Source organism: Symphalangus syndactylus, chromosome 14 (genome assembly GCF_028878055.3).
Source record: "Symphalangus syndactylus isolate Jambi chromosome 14, NHGRI_mSymSyn1-v2.1_pri, whole genome shotgun sequence".
Lineage (NCBI taxonomy): Eukaryota > Metazoa > Chordata > Mammalia > Primates > Hylobatidae > Symphalangus > Symphalangus syndactylus.
This window is the reverse complement of record NC_072436.2, coordinates 35608426-35624042: the sequence shown is the minus strand read 5'-3', so window position 1 is coordinate 35624042 and position 15617 is coordinate 35608426. Positions and strand designations below refer to the sequence as shown.

Here is a 15617-nt window from a genome sequence, read left to right as displayed (position 1 = left end):
CTGGGGAAGCCACATATCTCTAAACATGATTTCTGTGAAAATTAGTGATGATGCATTTAGGTGTGATGATGCACACCTAGAATTAGTGTCTAGTACATAAAAGATAGATATTGTTCATAAAATTGTAAAAATACTAGAAACTGATGTGTTCACATATCTGTCTTACCTGGCTTTAAGCCTCCAGAGTGAAGATTATTTGTTTTCCCTAAAATCTAGCCTAGTATGTCACACATACCTGGTATTCAATACATTATTTGCTGAAGAGTTAACAGATGGATGGGTGGTTGCAGGAGAACCTTACTGGGTTGTGTGAATGTGTACTGGGCCATTCTTTTAACCCAAAGGCATTTGATATTCCCTGCAGTATGTGCTACTGTGAAAATTGGCATAATATAATTTTGCCAGCACACCATTTCCAGCCATGTGAGGCTATACCTATGTAGAAATAAAACATTTATATATATTCCATATTATTACTAGCAAGATAGGTAAAGGAAATTGTAAACTTACAGAAGATTATTTTGCTATAGATTGGGGTTGGCAAGTTACAGCCCCAGGCCAAATCTGGCCCACCACCTGTTTTTGTAAATAACGTTTCATTGTCACACAGCCATGCAGACATACTGTCTGTGGCTCCTTTTGTGCTACAATAGCGGACCTGACTACAGAGACTGTAAAGCCTACAAAGCCTTGAATATCTGCTATGTGATCTTTCATGAAAAAAAATTGTTTGTCCCTGCTCTAGATAACCAAAAATATTCTAAATGCCAGACTTCATGTAGTATAGTTCTTGTATTATGTTTAATCTCTCCAAATCACTCAAAAGGAATTTGATTTATTATCCCAACTGACTATCCTAGTTCATACTAGAATAGATGACAGCAATTAACTATTAATGTTTAAGACAGTGATTTTCAAACTTTTTTTTTTTTTTTTTTCCAATCAAGGGTCCTTTTTACTGCTGTTCCTATCCCCAACTCTCTCATCATGTTTTGGAGGACTAAATGTACAAACCAGCATTTAGTAAATGCTCTAGATTGTTGATTGTCAACTAAGCAATATCCCTGCATCAGGGATAAGCTGGAATGACATTTCTAGAATCTCTTTCCTGTAAGGTTTCAGATTAAAAGCTGCCTATGAAATGCTCTTCTATGTGACTGAGAAGGTGGGAGGAGGCAAAGCCATTATTCCCCAACTTGAGCATGGACGACTGAAGCTGGTGGGATTTTATCCTTGGTTTTCAGGTGTCCTCCTGACAATCCCTCCCTTTCTTGTTGCAGGAAGCCGAGACTTTGGTGGCACTTCCCTGAGACCTCTGCCTGTATTTCCAGATTTCCTCAAAGTGGTCCTCAGTTTTTCCCTTCTTCTGCCTCTAGCACCAGTGAAAACTTCTAATTCCCTGCATGAAACTTGCTCTAAACACCTAGAGTGGCTTCTGTGTTTTTGACCAAACCTTTCCCAAGTAATATAACTAGATGTTAAAATTTCAGTTTCAGTTCTGGCTGAAGTTCTAGGACTAGAGTTGTCACATTTCAAAATGAGATGTCAGGTCACCTGGGGCTGACTCATGGGGAGATGGGTGAAGACTCCAGAGTCCTCACTCGCTTGAGGGTATGAAAGTGTTAAATCTGGAGAGGCTGGACAGCTAGAGATAGAAATATTTTTTGGTAGAGAGATGTGCTAAGGGTGCTCGCTATGCCCATGAGAAAGGGTGGGGTTCACTCTCCTCAAGACTAGGCATCTTGGAGAGCTTAACATGCATCCCCACCAATTAACCTAAAAAAATTGCTCAGGCAACACCGGTCTCTCTTAACCTTTTACACACACGTTTGTCCACATATACACACGTGCACAGGCACACATATTCATTCAACAATAAAACAGTAAAACAATGGGGTGATCAAGAATCATTTCAATTTGTGGGATCTAAAAATAAAAACAATTGAACTCTTGGAGATAGAGAGTAGAAGGATGGTCACCAGAGGCTGGGAAGGGTAGTGGAAGGGTTGGGGATGGGGAGGTGGGGATATTTAATGGGTACAAAAAATAGGAAGAATGAATAAGACTTAGTATTTGATAGTACAAAAGGGTGACTACAGTCAATAATAATTTAATTTAATACTCAATAATAATAATAATTTAATAGTGAATAATAATAATTTAATTGTGCATTTAAAAATAATTAAAAGAGTATAACTGGATTGTTTGTAACACAAAGGATAAATGCTTGAGGGGATGGATACCCCATTTTACATGATGTGATTATTATGCATTACATGCCTATGTCAAAACATGTTATGTACCCCATAACACACCTACAATATACCGACAAAAATTAAAATTAAAAAAAATTGTTTCAGGATATTACTTACCCACTTATTTATTGAATATTGTATTTTATCCTTGAGACTTATACTCCCCAATTACGATAACTAGTTGGATTTTCATTATCATAGATCTTTTTTGTTTCTCTCTCTAGCTCCTTGATGCTTTGAGGTTATAACTATAACCTCAACTTGATTGACAGTCATAACTACTAAAAATATCTTAGGTTGCTTTATAAACTTACCTTGGAAAGACAACTCTTTTTGATTCTAAGTATGCCTCTAGGCACTTCTGAATTTGGTCAAGTAATGAATTATTGTTTTGAAAAGTTTCCAGAAGTCCTGTTCATTAAAAAAAATAGCATTGGTAAAACTGTGTTAAAATCAATTTTTTTCTGAAAAAAAAATCACTTTAAAATGTAATCAATTTATGAATCTTCTCCCTAGAAAACTATTTAATAAAACTCTTATAAAAATATGCTTTGAATTACCCAAACCTAAAGTTAACATGAGTCACGGAATTGCAATGGCAATAAAAAAATTACAATCACATCATCAGCAAAAGCTGACAGTTTGACTCCCTCTTTACCAATCTGGATGTCCCAACAGTAACTGCTGTCTTCAAGAGACTCACCTAACACATAAGGACTCACATAAACTTAAGGTAAAGGGGTGGAAAAAGATATTCCATGCAAATGGACACCAAAAGTGGGCAGGAGCAGCTATTCTTATTTAAGACAAAACAAATTTTATAGCAACAACAGTTAAAAAAGACAAAGAAGGATTTATATAATGATAAGAGGACTTTTCCAACAAGAAAATATCACAGTTCTAAATATATATGCACCTAACACTGGAGCTCCCACATTTATAAATTTATAAAACAATTACTACCAGACTTTAGAAATGACATAGCAACACAATAATAATGGGGGACTTCAATACTCCACTGACAGCACTAGACAGGTCATCAAGGCCAAAAGTCAACCAAGAAACAACTTGAACTATACCCTAGAACAAATGGACTCAACAGATATTTACAGAACATTCTACCCAACAAATGCAGAATATACATTCTATTCATCAGCACAGAATATTCTCCAAAATAGACCATATGATAAGACACAAAACAAGTCCCAATAAATTTAAGAAAATCAAAATTATATCAAGTACTCTCTCAGACCACAGTGGAATAAAATTGGAAATCAACTCCAAAAGGAATCCTCAAAATCATACAAATACATAGAAGTTAAATAAACCCAAAGACTTATCCAAAAAGCTCCTAGAGCTGATCAATGAATTCAGCAAAGTTTCAGGATACAAAGTTAATGTACACAAATCAGTAGCTCTGCTATACACTAACAGTGACCCTGCTGAAAATCAAATCAAGAACCCAACCCCTTTTACAATAGCTGCAAAAAAATAAAATAGCTGCAAAAAAATACTTAGAAATATACCTAACCAAGGAGGTGAAAGACCTCTACAAAGAAAACTACAAAACACTGCTGAAAGAAATCATACAACACAAACAAATGGAAACACATCCTATGTTCATGAATGGGTAGAATCAATATTGTGAAAATGACCATACTGCCATAAGCAATCTATAAACTCAAAGCAATTGTCATAAAAATAACACCATAATTCTTCACAGAGTTAGAAAAATATAATTCTAAATTTCATATGGAACCAAAAAAAGAGCCCACATAGCCAAAGCATGACTAAGCAAAAAAAACAAATCTGGAGGCATCACATTACCTGACTTTAAACTATACTACAAGGCCATAGTCACCAAAACAGCATGGTACTGGTATAAAAATAGGCACATAGACCAATGGAACAGAATAGAGAACCTGGAAATAAAGCAAAATACTTATAGCCAACTGAGCTTTGACAAAGCAAACAAAAACATAAAGTGGGGAAAGGATACCCTATTCAACAAATGGTGCTGGGATAACTGGCAAGCCACATGTAGAAGAATGAAACTGGATCCTCATCTCTCACCTAAAAATCAAATCAAGATAGATCAAAGACTTAAATCTAAGACCTGAAACCATAACAATTCTGGAAGACAATATTGGAAAAACCCCTCTTGACATTGGCTTAGGCAAAAACTTCATGACCAAAACCTAAAGGCAAATGCGACCAAAACTCAAAAGTAAATGCAACAAAAACAAAGATAAATAGATGGGACTTAAACTAAAAAGCTTCTGCATAGCAAAAGAAACAGTAAGCAGAGTAAACAGACAACTCACAGAGTGGGAGAAAATCTTCACAATCTGTGCGTCTGGCAAAGGACTAATATCCAGAATCTGCAAGGAACTCAAATCAGCAAGAAAAAAACAAACAATCCCTTCAAAAAGTGAGCTAAGGACATGAATAGACAATTCTCAAAAGAAGGTATACAAATGGCCTATGAACATGAAAAATGCTCAACATCACTAATGATCAGGGAAATGCAAATCAAAACCACAATGCAATACCACCCTAGTCCTGCAAGAATGGCTATAATAAAATAATAATAGATGTTGGTGTGGATGTGGTGGAAAGGGAACACTTTTACACTGCTGGTGGGAATGTAAACTAAGACAACCACTATGGAAACAGTGTGGAGAATCCTTAAAGAACTAAAAAGTAGATTTACCGTTTGATCCAGCAATCCCATTACTGTGTATCTACCCAGAAGAAAAGAAGTCATTATATTAAAAAGATTCTTGCACACCCATGTTTATAACAGCACAATTCGCAATTGCAAAAATATGGAACCAGCCCCAATGCACATCAATCAATGAGTGGATAAAGAAAACGTGTGTAGATATACCATGGCATACTACCTCAGCCATAAAAAGGAATCAAATAATGGCATTTGCAGCAACCTGAACTGATTTGGAGACTGTTATTCCAAGTGAAGTAACTCAGGAATGGAAAACCAAGCATCATATGTTCTCACTCATCAGTGGGAGCTAAGCTATGAGGACACAAAAGTGTAAGAATGATACAATAGACTTAGGCAAGTAGGGGAAAGGATGGGAGAGAGCTGAGGGATAAAAGGATAAAAGACTACGCATTGGGTACCGTGTACACTGCTCGGGTGGTGGGTGCACCAAAATCTCAGAAATCACCACCAAAGAACTTATTCATAGAACCATACACCACCTGCTTCCCCCAAACCTATTGAAATAAAAATAAATAAATAAATAAATAAAATGCAATGGCAGTGGTATGGTCTTTTCAATAAAAGGTACTAAGTTAACTGAAAAATAAAGATAATTTTAAGTAAAAGTAAAATATACTGTTAAGATTTTAAAAGCTTTGGTATTATTTGATAAAGCAATGCTCTATTACATTAAAATGGGGGGAATTGACTAAGAATTTTAACTATTACCTTTAATAACAATATTAAGTATTTACCAAGTATGAACAAGTATGTTTAATGTGAAACATATTTAGCTGATGTATCCCACTTTTGGGGGGCTAGGAGTACAAAACCAAAGCCAAGCAGCTGCCTTCTCCTTGACTCTCCAAACCAAGCCAGTCTCTATACCTACTCATTGTCATTTTCTTACTGGTATCTTTTCTGTATCCTCTGCCATCTTTAAATGCCAAAATTGTGGTGATGGGATACTATTTCTTTATCACTAAACTACAGCTCCTTAAGGAATAGGATCCATGTCTTGTTTATCTTTGTAGTTTTGGTGCTTATCATAGTAGCTGGTGTCCCCACCTGCCCAAGAATCAAATCCACTGTCTTGATCATGGTTTCCAAGGCTCTATGTAATCACTGACCCAGTCTGATGCCCAATCCCCCACCTAAGCACTCTTGCCTCTCTTGCTTCACCTCCTAAGCCCTTCTTCTGCATTCCACTTCAGCTCACATTGGCTTCCTTGCAAACAATTTGGCATGTGAAGCATGCACTCACCTTGGGAGCCTTGCCTTGGATCTTCCCTTCTCCTTTATAACAATGTTCCCTGTGATCACATACATGACTCACTCCCTCGTTCCTGCAGGTTTCTGCTCAAAAGCCACTTTATCAAAAAAGCCTTCTGTCACAGACACACACACACACACACACACTCTCTGTCTCTCTCACCCATTTACCCTACTTTATTTTTCTTCATAGCTTTATCATCCCCTGAAATGATCTATATAAGTCTCTATTCTTATCTTACATCCTTAAGAGCAGATGTATTCTTGAATCAGATATTTTTTCATTTCAGAAGTTATATTTTACAACAAGTCTAGTAGAGACTGGGACAACACTCTGTAATCTAACATATTGTTTTCACAGCAAAATGTTTCAACATGACAAGTGAGTGCAGTAGACAGAATAATGGCCCCCTAGAGACGCTCATGTCCTAATCCCCCAAACCTGTGAATATGTTAGTGTACATGGAAAAGAACTTTGCAGGTGTGATTAAGTTAAGGATCATGGATGGAGAGACTGTCCTGGATCATCTGGTGGACTGATTGATCATACATGGGCCATTATAAGCAGGAGACAGGAAGGTCAGAGGCTGATAAGGAGATGATGACAGAAACAGAGGTCAGTGTCCTGAGATTACAGGCTGGAAGAAGGCCATGAGCCAAGGAATGTGGGCTGCCTTGAAAAGACCCAAAGAGTTTTCAATTCTATTATTCCATGTAACATTTCTTTTCCATTTCTGTCTTATGTCAGAGTTTTTGGGCAAAGAGTATAGCCCAGCAAACTGCAGGGAAGCTGTCTGAGGATATTTACCAGGATGGGCCATGTGCTGCTATTTCCTGAACAACAAGCAAGCTTGCCAAAGCTTTTACTTTAAGCATAAAGTTCAACAGCCATATATGTGCACCCTGACTTTGATTCCACATCCACAGAAATGGAACTTATTAAAACATATTTCAACCTTGAGACTAGAAATGTAATAAGTGGTAATATTTTTAACTAGTTTTAATGAATTCATTAAAAATAAGGTGTGGACATTTTTGTGGCTATAAATCTGTGGAGGAGCTTTAACAGAATACATCAACTGAAGGCAAATATTTGTCTCATCGTCAAAATTCTGAGATGAAAACATCGCTGATACACTGAAGCAACACCCCCAAATCATAAAAACAGCAAAAATAGGCAGATTCTCCTTTTCCAAAACTACAAACTAAGCTGAGAGATAATAAAAAAAAGTCCAGTGTTCTGTTGACATTGCTTAGCAAGTGTGTCAAATGCAAGGATTCCTAGTCATCCATGCTGACTAGAATCAAGGGTTGAATGGACCATATGTTATTAGATTCCCAGAGAAACATTTGAGATGATTGTAGTCTTTTTGCTTGTTTGGAATTTTGTTTCATACCTGGCTGAGTAGCGGCTCGAAGGGCATTAGGCAGCCGATTCACCTTTCTCATGATTTCTTTCCATGACTTATCCACCTGAAGGAACATCTTGGCCTCTGCAGGCAATTGCCTCTGAATGTCTGGAGCATTGAAAATACTTTCTAGGTAAAGCCAGTTTCTCTGGCAGGTCAGCCACTCTTCCTAGGAGAAAAATATGGGCACTATCAAATTTTAATTCCCCAATTAAAAACATATGGTTACAGTAAAAATCATGACACAGGGAATCACTGTATCTTTTTCCTTGAGGGTGGTGTTATGACTCCTCACAGGTCCTTTGAAATTAAATTCCTTACAAGGTCCAAGATTCACCTTAGTCTGATTTCATCCCACTGTCTACTGAGCAGAGTTCTAATGGGTCTTCCATGTGGTTACCAGAATGGATCCAGAGAAACATGATTAAAATACCCACAGGAGAGATTCAGGGGCAGCACGATGCCTACACAAGGAAATTTGAAGGGAAGAGGAAAGTTCAGTGATCATTTTCAAACATATACAAGATTTCCATGAAAAAAAAAAAGTTTGTTTTTTTCTTTTATCTCAACCATGTGTTCATTCTTCCTTCACCTTTGTTTGAAAATGAAAATTTTTTAAAAAAACCCTGTTCATGACAGCATATGTAGTAAATATAGAAGACTGGAAGAAGAAAATCATGCATTCCCTCTGCTTTTAGACAATCACTGTTAATAAAATAAATCAGAAATACAGGGTCAGAAATTAAATGTCCGTAGACCTCACCTTTCCTCTGTGCCTCCTGCTATTACTGCATGTGTGTGCCCAAAATCCATGAAAGAGTTCCTCACTTCTCACTCTAGGTTTGGGAGTAAGCCCAAATGTCACAACCATTTCCTGGTTTGTCTCAGGTCTCACACTTTCCAAGCAATTCATTCTCTGGGGGGTCCTCACTAATCAGCTCAGGCTTCTTTCAGGGACCCTCTATGAAAACGTCCCCCTTGACTTTGATCTGTAGTCCTCCCTTCACAGGGCTCAATCATCAGTCTAGAAGGCTGGACAGGAGTCAGACAATGTGGTTTGTTGAAGAAGATGAATTTCTGAGAAAGTTCTCTTTGAAACAAAGTTGGCACAAGTTATCTTTTCCCTCTTACTGCCTTTATTATTTCATAGATATATTAGAATGTCTAGAAACCTAAACATAATTAAGTCAAGCTAAATATCTGAAGTCTAAGAAAGAGATTGGATGGAAACAAAGTGAGATTGGTGTAAGTGGGTTCTTTGTTTTGCTATGGGACAATCAAAGGTGGAATAAAATCAAAAGGACATGTGCACCACAAGGAAAGATTCCAAGGAGACGTCAAGCAACAATGAGCATTCTTCCAGTAAATATAAAGTCATTGTAGCAAGACTCATAAGGTGGCCCCCAAGATGTGGCATTCACATCCCTGTGTAATCCTCTCCCCTTGAGTGTGGCTGCCATCTGTGACTTGCTCCCAGGCACTATGGGATGTGGCAAAGGCAACAGAATGTACACAATTATGTTTATGTTATATAAGACTGTAATAGTCATCTTGCTAGGATCCTTTTTCTTCCTTGCTAGATTGATGCAGCCAATGGTCACGTTGGGGAAGCCCACACATAAAGAAAAAACTGTGGGCAACATCTAGGAGCTGAGGATGGCCTCCAGCTGAGCGCCAGCAAGAGATTGAAGCCCTTAGCCCAAGAATTCCAAGAAAATAATTTCTGCCAACAACTGGAGTGAGCTTGGAAGTGGATCACTCCCCGGCTAAACTTCTGATGAGAACCCAGTCTGGCTGACATCCTGATTGCAACCTTGTGAGACCCTGAGCAAGAGGCCTCAGTTAAACCATGCCTGAACTCCTGAGCCACAGAAACTGTGAGATAATAAAGGTATATTTTTTAAGTTTGTAGTATTTGTTTCATAGCAAAATAATAATATGGGCATGCTTTGCTTTATTGTGCTTCATTTATTGCATTTTGCAGATATTGCATTTTTCACAAACTGAAGTTTTGTGGCAACTCTGCATCAAGAAAGGTAATTCATGCCATTTTTCCAACAACATGTGCTCACTTTGTCTCTGGGTCAAAATTATTACAATTACCAATTGTCTTTGGTAATTCTTGCAATATTAAAAATATTATTATTAAACATTATTATTATTATATCTGTTATGGTGATCTGTGATCAGTGATCTTCGATGTTACAATTATAATTATTTGGGGTGCCATGAACCATGCTTACATAAGATGGCAAACTTAATTGATAAGTATTATGTCTGTTCTTTCTGCTCCACTGACTGGCTGTTCCCCTGTTCCCCATCTCATTTCTTCTCCTCAGTGCCCCCTGTTATTCCCTGAGACATAACAATATTGAAATTAGGCCAATTAATAACACTACAATGGCCTTTAAGTGTTCAAATGAAAGGAAGAGTCACATGTCTCTCAATTTAAATTAAAAGTTAGAAATGATTAAACTCAGTTAAGAAGGCATGTCAAAAGCCAATATAGGTCAAAAGCTTAGCCTCTTGGACCAAACAATTAAGACATTTGTGAAGGCAAAGCAAAAGTTCTTGATGGAAATTAAAAATGCAACTTCAGTGAAGACAAAATGATAAAAGCCAAAACCCTATTTCTGATTTGGAGAAAGTTTGAATGGTTTGAATAGAAGATCAAACCAACCATAACATTCCCTTAAGCCAAAGCCTAGTCTGAGGCAAGACCCTAACTCTTTTCAATTTTAAAAAGGCTAAGAGAGGTGAGGAAGCTGTGGAAGTAAAGTTTGAAGATAGCAGAGGTTGATTCATGAAGCTATCACTGTAACATAAAAGGGCAAGGTGAAGCAGCAAGTGCTGATGAAGCTGCAGCAAGTTATCCAGATGATTTAGCTAAGATCATTGATGAAGGTGGCTACTCTCAACAACAGATTTTCAATGAAGACAAAATAGCCTTCTATTAGAAGAAGATGCCATGTAGGACTTTTATAGCTAATGAAGATTAGCCAATGCCTGGCTTCAAAGACTCAAAGGACAGGCTTACTCATGTTAGGGATAAATGCAGCTGGTGACTTTGAGTTAAAACCAATGCTCATTTACCATTCAAAAAATCTCAAGGCCCTTAAGAATTATGCCAAATCTACTCTGCCTGTGCTCTAAAAATGAAACAACAAAGCCTGTGTGACAGCACATCTGTTTACAGCATGATTTACTGAATATTTTAAGCCTACTGTTGAGACCTACTGCTTAGAAGAAAAGGCTTCTTTCAAAATATTACTGTTCATTGACAATGGACCTGGTAACCCAAGAGCTCTTATGGAGATGTACAAAGAGATTAATGTTGCTTTCATGCCTGCTAATACAACATCTGTTCTGCAGCCCATGGATTAAGGAGTACTTTCAACTTTCAAGTCTTATTATTTAAGAAATACATTTGGTAAGGCTATGTCTGCCATAGATAGTAATTCCTCTGATGGATCCGGGAAAAGTGAATTAAAAAGCCCTCTGGAAAGGACTCATCATTCTAGATGCCATTGAAAATATTTGTCATTCATGGGAGGAAGTCAAAATAGCAACACTAATAGGAGTTTGGAAGAAGTTGACTCCAACCCTCATAGATGACTTTGAGGGATTCAGGACTTCAGTGGAGGAAATAACTGCAGATATGGTGGAACTAGCAGGAGGACTAGAATTAGAAGTGGAGCCTGAAGATGTGACTGAATTGCTACAATCTCATGATAAAACTTGAACAGATGAGGACTTGCTTCTTATGGATGAGCAAAGAAAGTGGTTTCTTGAGATGGAATCTATTCCTGGTGAAAATGCTATAAACATCATTGAAATGACAACAAAAGATTTAGGATATTACATAAACCTAGCTGATAAAGCAGAAGTAGGGCTTGAGAACATTGACTCTATTTTTGAAAGAAGTTCTGTCATGGGTAAAATGCTATAAAATATTGCATGCTACAAAGAATTTTTTTAATAAAAGGAAGAGTGGATGAATGTGGCAAACTTCATTGTTGTCTTAAATTAGGAAATTGCCACAGCACCCCCAACCTTCAGCAGCCACCCATCAACATTGAGGCAAGATCTTCCACTAGCCAAAAGAAAATGAGTCACTGAAGGCTCAGATAATCATTACCATTTTTTAGCAATATCATATTGCACACTTAATGGACTACAGTACAGTACAAATGTAACTTTTAAAAAATAATTTCAACTTATATTTTAGATTCAGGGGTTACATGTGCAGGTTTGTTAAATGGCTATGCTCGTAATGCTGAGGTTTGAGGTATGAATGATCTTGTCATTCAGAGAGTGAGCATAGTATCCAATAGTAGTTTCTCCACCCTTGCACCCTTCCTCTCTCCCCTCTTTAGTAGTCTCCAGTGTCTATTATTTCTATCTTTATGTCCATGTGCTCCCAATTCAACATAACTTTTATATGTTCTTGGAAACCAAAAAATTCATGTGGCTTCCTTTATTGCAACATTTGTGTTATCATGGTGGTCTGGAACCAAATCTACAATATCATTGAAGTATACCTATGCAAGGGCGATGGTAATAGCATTAAGCTGCATAATTACATAAAGAAGAGCTCAATACCTGTGCATTTCCCTTACATTCTAAACACAATAACATGTCCACAATTAAAACTTACATTTTAAAACCATATAATATTTAAATAATGAAACAAATAATTTCTAAGGTCCTTGTGACTCTCCAATTCTCTGAGTGTATGAATCAAAATTATTCTTACTCACCAGTGTTTGATTAAATAAAGCAAGTTGTTTTTGCCATTCATCCACTCGAGTTTTCAGTGGACCAATGTAACGTGATGACGCAAGAGTTGCAACATTGATGGTGCTATCATCAAGAAGGACCTTTAAAGGAAGGGGAAGAAAATACATGCAGCACCAGGTATTTGTGCTTTCAGTAATATTTCAGATACATAATCCCAAGTGTCTACTTAAAGACCAACTCTTTGAATTAATAGCTTAGCCCCTCCTACTGTTTCCTACTCATCAATTTCCCCTCATTATTCACATCGTTGTGGCACCATGATGTTCTTTCAAAGGTCACCTAGGATTTCTGCTTACCGAATTTCTGCTGATCCTGTAATTAATAATGGCACAAGTTTTTGTTTGGTTTGACACTCTTCTCTCTCCCTTCACTATTAGGTAACTTTTACCTTCTTAACACAATTTGGTCACCTGGGCTTGCCTTTATTTCTCAAAATATCATATACTGGCAAAATTAGCTGTCTTCTGTCCAATGAATTATCACTTTCTCTCAATTATCTCAAGGAAGAGAGAATTGAACTCATTCCTATCAAGCTCTGAATGGTTATACACAGTTTCTCCACCACCTCCCTCCCCTACCACTCCCCTTTATACAACAGCATCTCTCACAGATCATGTGAATTTTTAAAAATGTGTCTGTTAATCTGAAAGATTTAATGGTCCATTTCAATAATAAGCTTTTTGAGAGTAGAACCCTCACCACATGACATGAATTGGCCTAAACTTACTGACCTCTTTGAGTCTGCTCTCCCATCCCCTGTGCAGAGTGATGTCTGGTCTTGCTCTTCCAACCTACACCTGGAAAAGCTATTTTATCTCTAATTCCGGCCTGGATACATCCTATTAGGCCAGGGCTTTGCCTTTTAAGTTGGGCTTTGTGACCCAGCTCCCTTTGCTAAACAAATGTGCCTTCAGATTTTAAATGATAAAGACTATTCCAAACACATGAATTAGATTTATTTTCTTTTGTAGTTGACAGAGTATGGGCATTGTTTCCTAATTCCAACAAATTCAAGTGAATTTAGCCTTTTAGTGTGCTATAAACATGAAATGCTCATTCAGGTTTCTTTGCCTTGTTTACAGGGTTTGATGTGCCCTTTTTTTTTTTTCTATGTCTATCAAATGCCATCTAATATTTAAGATCCAGCTTGTTATGACTGGTCTAGGAAGAATGCTCTGATCATTTCAGCTGTAACTGATCTCTTTGTATTTCTAAATTCCACAATAGCTACCAACTACAAGTTGCAATTCTTACATACATATGCAATTTTTAATGCTTTGTTAAATATTTCATGTACAAGAATTCATGTCAATTATTTGCATTCATTTTGCTTTCCCAATTAGATTTTTCTTATTAAGTGACTCTCATATTTTATTCCCTCATAATAATCTCTCACAGAAGATTTAAGACTACGTGTGGCTGGGATCTTTACCATAAGTTTTCAATAACTCAGTTACCCACCTGTATGTCATCTGTGCCGCCCAGTATAAACACATCTTTGGAGTCACGGTGAGGCAGAATGACAAATTCGGTTGTTTTCCAAGAGTCCTCCACCTTAGAAATAATTCAAGTCTTAGGATATCTAAATTCAGTGTGTTTAGATACTCAGTAAATGCATGTGAAATGAAATAAGTAAAAACTCCATAATTATCCCATTTTCCACCTTATTGCCCTTTAAAATTCTTTTTTTTTTTTTTTTTTGAGACGGATCTCACTCTGTTGCCCAGGCTGGAGTGCAGTGGCACGATTTCGGCTCACTGCAAGCTCTGCCTCCTGGGTTCACGCCATTCTCCTCCCTCAGCCTCCTGAGTAGCTGGGACTACAGGCACCCGCCACCACACTCGGCTAATTTTTTTTTTTTTTTTTTTGGTATTTTTAGTAGAGATGGGGTTTCACCGTGTTAGCCAGGATGGTCTTGATCTCCTGACCTCGTGATCTGTCTGCCTTAGCCTCCCAAAGTGCTGAGATTACAGGCGTGAGCCACCACGCCCAGCTTGCCCTTTAAAATTCTTAAAATCTTCTTCTTGGATAGATGACACTAATTTGCTTAATTTTATTTGATTGACATTAACACATCTATGTTGACAGAAAAAAATTCTTTTTATGCAGAGGGTTAGTAGGTGTGTATATATTTTTAGGGTAAGGAGATAGTATCATAACTAGGAAAGTCTTAATGTCTTTTGAAGCATTTAACAGATTTCTCTGGTAGCTTGGAAGATAACGTATTTGGGTTTAAAAGATCATTCTTGGTATATGATTTCTTATATAAGCATGCACATTTCAAACCTTGTGGCCATCAAGTTCCTATGTGCTATAGGATAAGCGGAAGGAGGAGATTTTTAGAAGTGATAACAATAATATCTGTTGTAAGGAAACAACAGAGGGATGACTGATAATGAGAGAGTGAAAGCTGCAACATTGAAAAATCCATCCAGATCACCAAATGGTGAATCTAAAAACTTTCACATTCCCTAATGGTATATAGAGAAATATATATTCCAGATTTACCTTTTTAAGAACTGCTTCTAAGGCAGCTTCTCCAGAAGCCTGTCCAGATATGTCCTGGATTTCTTGACCAAAGTCAAAAACATGCAACTCGGAGAGCCTCTCCAAGGTTAATGGAATTTCAGCATCCACTAGAGTGGCATCAACTGTTTGTTCAATAGCTGCCCAGTGTCTTGCCTTCAAAGTCGGGTTCCTCAAGTCAATGATAACTGGAAGCTGAAAAACAAACACTCTCAGAGACACAAAGGTATATAACCCAAAGGTTCTGGTTTCAATTTATGCGTGTAGAGAGCTGGAAAGAGCACCACTTACCCTCTTTCCACAAAGCAAAATCTGGACGACTACAAATTAATGACTCTAATTGAGCCTATTAGAAAACCAAGTTTGTGGGGCAGAACCAACTCCAAATTTGGAGAGAGATTCATACCGACAGGTTTCTCCACAAGGAGAAACAGCAACTGAAAATTTTCCTACCTGGGGCAGATTCCTTGGGATGACATACAAACTATTAAGAAGATTCAGTTAAATTTTAAAAATAGAGCGCTAAATATTAAGTGCAGGGTAGGATGAGAATGGAAAGTCTCTGAGCCTACAAATACAGTGGAGATTGACAGTAAAGACTGAAAGGACTCCTAAGAAAGCTTCCCTTAT

At 37.4% G+C, this 15617-nt stretch overlaps 1 protein-coding gene and 1 long non-coding RNA gene across 11 annotated transcripts in view; one reads left to right on the top strand and one right to left on the bottom strand.

The window, feature by feature from the left end:
- Positions 1-1324, top strand: part of LOC134732445 (uncharacterized) — a 32443-nt gene extending 31119 nt beyond the window's left edge. Inside the window, exon 3 of the long non-coding RNA XR_010115616.1 lies at positions 1281-1324. This is a non-coding gene — a long non-coding RNA (uncharacterized lncRNA). The remainder of the gene's footprint in view (positions 1-1280) is intronic.
- Positions 1-15617, bottom strand: part of DNAH6 (dynein axonemal heavy chain 6) — a 350848-nt gene that overhangs the window by 201228 nt on the left and 134003 nt on the right. For all 10 annotated transcript variants that reach the window (XM_055243630.2, XM_055243633.2, XM_063617552.1 and 7 more), the window contains 5 exons: positions 14970-15182; positions 13923-14015; positions 12422-12541; positions 7650-7830; positions 2570-2666 (listed from right to left, as the gene is read on the bottom strand). In XM_055243630.2, coding sequence (XP_055099605.1) covers positions 2570-2666; positions 7650-7830; positions 12422-12541; positions 13923-14015; positions 14970-15182 — 704 coding nt within the window. The remainder of the gene's footprint in view (positions 1-2569; positions 2667-7649; positions 7831-12421; positions 12542-13922; positions 14016-14969; positions 15183-15617) is intronic.